We start from the raw sequence: 7,119 nt of genomic DNA, 5'->3' as shown, positions 1-7,119 counted from the left end.
GATTCACAAGTTTAACAATGGACACTACGTACAAATATTATCAATCATCAGACAGAAGTAGAACTGCAACAAGAAGCTGGATAATGTGTGACAATCTTCTTTGTGCATAGGCACCTAGTAAACATTGTTTAATGAATCTTACATTTTGAGATAATTAATGTGTAGAGTATGGGAGGGTTTATAACATCATGTGGGGACCATAGGAAAGCTATTATAAAGATACATTATGGCTCATCAGTTACTGCACCAAGTGTTGAGTTGATACAATTGCACAATTTCGGAGTTTTTTCTGGACACTTACAAATTGATGACAGAAAACTACCTCAAGTCCCCCAAGATCCTCGCTATGTGTCCTCTGAATGACCCCGGTTCCATAAAGCTGTGATTATCCTGGAGCACAATAGCATTAAGTCCTCTAAGGTGCTAGTGATTATGTAAAACTGCAAAACTGATGTTGCCATATTCATCATATATGCAGATGGCTCCCAGTCATGCCCTACTTATGACTCCTTAATTGACTGCAAGGTCCAAAGTACATACTGTAGTTTTGTTTTGCTTTTTTCACATTGCATCTAGTACTACTGAAGTTCAAAGGAGAATAAAACTGACTTTATGCAGTTTAGGTCATCAGTCTATCTGCTATGCTTTATTAAAATTACTTCAGATGCAAATCAGGCATAACATGTCTAGTCTAGTCTAGTCTAGTTTATATATGTAGTTCTTTATCACAGTCAAGTCTCAAAGGGCTTTACATACCATCATATACCATACATACAGTATACACATCATATACATCCTATACTAGGTCATGTACATACATCCTACACATCATATTCTACATCATGTACTACATCATATACATCACCATACTACACACAAAAACACTCACACCTTCAATTCGCCTGACTTGCATGTTTTTGGTCTGAGTGAAGAAATCAAAGAGAGAGCTTTAATTTCTCACATATCAAATTTACTTGGTTATACACTGTGGTTATACATTGTGGCCTCCTGTGGTTGGCTGTGAAGTCATATGTATGAGTGCACGCTAAAAAGTGAAAATATTCCTCTAAAATAAAGGGCTTTGGAGGACTGTTGACTAGGGCAAATATCATTTTCAACTTTAAAGAGTGCAATTTGCTTTCTAATAATTTTACATGTATATTCTTTTTGCCTACCAGTTACATTTCAAACAATGTTTGATTCTTTGGGATTTAAATTAGATTATCTTACTCAATGGGTAACACTTTAGTGTAATTTGTTTATCTGACAAGAGCCAAAGGTCTAATCTACTTATTTACCCATAAACCTGCAGCGCCTATTACATTATAATAATTTCCTCTTTCCTTGCAGGGATTGATGACTGCCAGTAATTAAACAGACAACCAGAACTTTATTTTTCAATTCATTATTGATACAAGGTGTACAAGCGGAAAGTCAAACAGTAATTTGACAACTGTAACCTTCAAGAGGATTGTCTTCAGGGGAGCTGATATGTCTAAAACTGACTTCAAGAGACTTGAGGTCTTCAACAACATGTTGAACAGGTGCAGTAAAGACCCATTCTGCAATCACTCCCAGCTGATTTACCACAATACCAGCTTGATCTATGACCTGGATTTCCCTGGTGACGGCTCCCCCTGGCTGCGGACAGTCATCTCTGTGGTCTACTTTGTTGTGGCTACAGCAGGAATATTGGGGAACCTGCTGGTGATGTTCCTGCTGTATTTCACTCACACCATCGCCACAGGCACCATCAATTTCTTTGTATTCAACTTGACTTTGGCTCAACTACTGTTCTCCTTGGCCTTGCCATTCTGGGCCGTGGACATTGCGCTGGACTACAGCTGGCCCTTTGGTTTGGCCACATGTAAAGCTGTATCTTTACTCACAGGGCTTAATGTCTATGCTAGCTGCTTCTTCCTGACAGCTATGAGTTTGACCAGGTACTGCTCTGTGGCAACTGCACTCAAACCTAATGCTTCCCTATGCAGTAGATTTTGCAGTTCTCAGGTGGCCACGGCGTTCATCTGGGCCGGAGCGCTCGTAGCTGCGGCACCTCGAGCCATATTTGCAGACCTCAGCCGCGTGGGCATAGGCAACGACACGGCATGCCTGCTCCGTTTCCCAGATGGCACAGCGTGGCTCGGGATAAACCAGCTCCTGAGAGTGGTGCTGGGGTTTCTGCTGCCCTATGCCATTATCATTCTCTCCTATTTGCTTCTGCTGCGCTTCCTCTGCCGGCATAAACTGAAAGGCGGCAACGCTCGCCGGAAGGCCCACATCTCAAAGTCTGTGGCAGTGGTGGTACTTTCATTCTGTGCCTGCTGGTTCCCCTACAATATCCTCACCCTTTGGAGTATCCTGATCCAGCTTGACATTGCAGACATCAGTCCCTCTTTCTACTTGGCTCAAACATACTTTTTCCCTCTGGCCAACTGCCTGGCTTTCACCAGCAGCTGCTTCAACCCCATCATCTACTGCCTAGTTCGCAAAGAATATCGCGTGGCCCTCCGCAATCTGGTCCTGAAATTAAGTCTGGCTATTATGTCCAAGATCTGCCTCTATAAAATTAATTCTGATGAGGGGCAGGGACAAGCTAGGCAACTGGCCATTCCACTCAATAACATGGACAGCCAGACAGTCCAATCAGACACAAGGAGATTAGCACCACTGTCCACAGTTTCCACACCATGAAGCCACAATCCTTGTATTTTAGAGAGATCAAACTTCTATAAGCCTTTACTTTAGCTTTATGTACAGTAACAAGGATTGCATTTTGTTTATTTTAGGATTTTTGAGTATGTGCTTCACAAGGACATGTGCTTCAATGATATCTCATGATTTCCATATCCCAAATGATATAGGCATACTTCTGATCTAGTGTGAAGTGAAGAAGCTGCATCTTTAACATTCTTGTATATTCAATTATATTTTACACTTCCTAAACTATTGTCTGTCTACATTCTTCAGTTTTAGCTGTATTGTAGTTTGAGAAGAATAGGCTTCATGAAGATTTAAGCCTTGTTTAAGCCTTGAGGACATGCTGTGAGTTTCAATTTGAGAAAATGCATTCACTATTTCCCTAGAAACTCCACTGGAAGACATCCTTCTACTCTGCCTGAAGCCTTCTCCCCACACCATTTGAGTGTCCCCACTATTCTCTCCCTCTTTATTTAGGTAGGGTAGAGCTGAAATACTTGTTATTATCATTATTATTAAATACAATAGTCTATTACAAGTTTACTATTGTCCTTTTTGGAACAATTAACAGTGCTTGTGCTGCTATTGCATTGGATGGTGGTTGTGCATGGGTGTGAACAAAAAGATTGTCATCCATTTGAAAATATGTTAATAAATATTTTTTAACCTGCACTCCCTGGTTGTTGGCCTTGTGTTCTGCACTTCACTCACTCCTATAACAAGTTTGCAATAAGACAAAGAAAACTAGGTAATTTCATGAAGATGTAAGTAAAAACATTTGATAAAATAAGAGTTCTTATTTAATCCAGTAATTGTCTCGATCTTTCATTATATGGCGTTTGTATCATCAGTATTACAAGGCATAAAACTATGGAAGTAATAGTGCAGAGAAAAGGAATTTTAGTCAATTACTCCAAACTACAGTTGCCCTTTATGTTTAGTCTTATTACAGTGAAAATTAATTACAGTAATGAAGCCGTACAGACACATTACACTGATAGAATTTAGTTGTGTCCCTTCCCAAAAGAAAAAAAAATGATATTGTGGTTACCCAGATTAACACAGATTAGCACTAATATAAATAGGATGATGTCAAATATATATGTTGTTGTTAACTGGAGAACAATATTGATCTCAACTGTTAATGGCATTTAGCAGATTGACAAGAAGGTGGAGCACTGCCTGAGTAAAAAAAAAAAAAAAAAAAAAAGAAGTGGGCAGAAGGTACACATTGGAGGGACCACCCAACTCACACACACATACACACACATAAGTGTGACAGAAGATTTGCTTCAGTGTTACATGTTTTCATTCTGCGTGTGAGGTGTGTTTTCTTGCTAAAGATGCAAACTGAGGTTCCCATGGCTGATAGCTAAAGTGGGCTTGCTACAATAACTTGTTGACATTTTGGTTGAGCACAAATCTGTAAATTTGTGTCAATGAAGAGTGTTCAGTGGCTTAATTGACAAAGGTGGAGATTGTATTCCAGATTTACAGTATCGGTGTTCTTGTAATAGCAGTGCTGCTGTCGCCATCTAGTGTCCTTTTACCTGACTCACTGAGTTTGATTCACATAGAGCAGGGTCTCCACTGTATTTTCATGCTTGAATTAAATGTTGACAAGTTGCTTTTGTCTGATCAATTGTGTACATTTCCTCACATTCTGATGTGCATGAGTGTTATTCTACTTACACTGCTGGCAGTGTGCCATATCTGCAGAACATGGGACTGTTGCATGCTTTTCATGTTGTTCTGCTTGGAAGGCTAGAGCATTTCTACTGTTCAAAGGAACCAGCCCAGGGATTAAAGGCTTTTAACTCCATTCCTGAGAACTGCCTTGACTTTCTTTCCTATAGAATTAACCACACAAAACAGCACCGTTTTTTTTTGTTTTCTTTTGTTTTTTACATATTAAATAAATTCACGCATCAGTCCTCATTTTCTGTTTCTTTAGATTTAAAACACTGATGAGAATCATTTCCTTTTGCCATTAATGGAATCATTCATAATCCTGTATATCTCATTCTGTATTTTCTAAAGGTTTTCCCATCCAAATGTGACACGATAAAGCTATGGATAAATTTTCAAGGTCCGCAAAAGAGAAAAAAGACCTTATCTTGAAAATATTGTTTGACTGAAGGAAGCAAGACTGAACAATCCTTTTAACCTGATCGATAAAACAGAGTTCTAAATTAAATACCACACCCAGGCTTAACATTGTTGGATAGGTTTCCAATCTTCTCTTGAATCTGGTTGATGGAGTTTAGGGGCCCAAACAGAACAATCTCAAATTTATTTCTGCTAAATTGGAGGGAATTTTGGGACATCTAGCGCTTTATATCTGAATAGCAATCCTTGAGGATGCTGGAGAACCCTGTTTTAATGGGTACATACATGCCATCTGCAGTGAAAATTAATATTATGTTTACGGATGATATCACCAAGCGGAAGCATATAAATAGAGAATAATAGTGGCCTGGGTGTGAAATTCATAATTTCAACATCAACTTTGAAAGTTATGTCTTACACATTCTTGGTAACCCAGAGTCGAATCAAGATTGTGAGATTATGACCAATATTGTGAGAAATCTTCATCTCCTTCTCATTCTGTGTTCTAGGATCCCTGTTTGCCACAAGGTGGTGCTGTTGTTCAACTTTTAGGACTAACTGAGGCCCAAACTAAGCCCACACACTAACATGGACGCACAAATCATATTCCAGAATTGACATTATTCAGTTCATTCAATAATGTCCTATAATAGTCTCACATTCCTATATAGTTTTAGCACAATCTAAAACCGTAAGACGTCTATCTGAAACTTAGGATGTTCAGTTCCTTCTGGACTGTACAAGAACAGATCGGTTCCAACAATTCTATTTGAATTCTATTGTATTCCAATCCTTTTTATTGTATTCCAATCCTTCAAATGACTTTTGAACTAGCAACACAGGCGAATTACTCCTCCATCACAGACTCTGTACTGGTCTTGCAAACGTTGCATGGGAATAACTACTCAATTTAAAAATCCATCTATGTTATTAATTTCTGTCATCTAAGACAACCATCCATATTGTCGTGTTTAAAAATATTCTGGCAAGTCCAGTTGTGCAGGTTGAGTCAGTTAACATTGTATTTTATAAATTCAAAGATATACTATTTGCAATAGCCGACTTGGTTATTTGGTACTGACATTTTCAAGACAGATATAGAATTGACATTATCTGTAGGACAAAATGTAACAGGACCGAACATGTAGTGCAGACAAGATGTATTGTATAATAGTACTGCATAATAATAATAGAATGCTAAGCATAAATACATTACAAGTATACATACATTCAGAGCTGAACAATTGCTCCATGTAGCAGCATTGGCAACAACTGATGTGCTTAGGACAACTAGGTTGTTAGAATGAATAGTTTATGTTAGAGTTCATGTGCAGATTATCAGGGTTCAGTTAGTTTGTCAGCCTAGGGTGGAGTGTGTGTGTGTAACTGCTTGTGTGTGTAAGAGCATGCTTTGGGTGTGGGGGTAGGGCGGTGGTTTGGAGAGCTGGTCAAGTAGGGTGATTGCCATTGGGAAGAAAGTGGAGGGGTGGTGGGTGTTGTGACACCAATTCACCAGAAGTATCTTCCAGAGGGTAGTATGTCAAGCAGGTGGTTGCCCGGGTATAGGCGGGGTTGGCAGCGATCTGCTGGCGTCTTGCAGGTTTCTGATGGAGGGCAGCTGGCATCCCACTACCCGCTCATCCATTCGTATGACACGCAGCAGTCTGGTCTTGGAGCAGGAGAAAGCAGAGCCAGACTGTGATGAATGATGTGAGGATGGACCAGGATTGGTTGTGACACAATGAGTTGTGAGTTGACACAGGAACAGCATCCTCTGGTGGGCAATCTCAAGTTGTTCTCATCCCATTTGAGGGCATTGCAGCAGCACCATTGATTACCTGGGGCAGATGGGCCTGTGGGCGCTTGCAGAAGTCAATCATCATCTCCATTGTGTTGAGAGTGTTAAGATCAAGGTTGCTGAGCCCAATAAGACGCCAATCTGGCCACCTGTCTGTGGTATATCGACTCTTCATTGTCTTTGTCGCAAACGTGAGCAGCTTGACCAAGGGGCAGTGGAGATGTAATCATGATGTATAGAAACTAGAGGAGAGGGGAGCACCTGAGCTCACTGAGAGAGACCCGGAAAGCACGGGGCCCATCTCCTGTCTGTCAGAAAGTCCCTCGACAGATGGAGGGTGGGGGGCGGGGCTACCTTGAGCTGGGCAAGCTTGCCTTGCAACAGCTCTGGGACGATTGTGTTGAATACCAAGCTGAAATCAACAAACAGTATCCTAGCACAGGAGCAAGAGGTGTCAAGGTGTTCCAGGACATGATGCAGGGCCATGTTGACCACATCATTCACACAGCAGT

The 7,119-nt window shown here is 40.4% G+C and overlaps 1 protein-coding gene across 1 annotated transcript; it reads left to right on the top strand.

Annotated features, from left to right (window-relative positions):
• Positions 1-1,491: 1,491 nt before the first annotated feature.
• LOC139665961 (relaxin-3 receptor 1-like) lies at positions 1,492-2,694 on the top strand. Its single transcript, XM_071545032.1, has one exon. It carries the CDS (start codon positions 1,492-1,494, stop codon positions 2,692-2,694), a length of 1,203 nt encoding a protein of 400 aa, XP_071401133.1.
• The last annotated feature ends 4,425 nt before the right edge of the window (positions 2,695-7,119 follow it).

This window comes from Centroberyx affinis, unplaced genomic scaffold (genome assembly GCF_046629955.1).
Source record: "Centroberyx affinis isolate AG114_WGS23_722 - 3 ecotype Tasmania unplaced genomic scaffold, CSIRO-AGI_Caff_v1 ptg000254l_1, whole genome shotgun sequence".
Classification (NCBI taxonomy): Eukaryota; Metazoa; Chordata; class Actinopteri; order Beryciformes; family Berycidae; genus Centroberyx; species Centroberyx affinis.
The sequence above is the reverse complement of the archived record's forward strand: the minus strand, read 5'-3'. Positions and strand labels throughout refer to the sequence as shown.

What these genes read in the sequence shown, in the direction of transcription:
- LOC139665961 (XM_071545032.1), top strand. Translation starts at nt 1,492, where the DNA reads ATGTCTAAAACTGACTTCAAGAGACTTGAGGTCTTCAACAACATGTTG.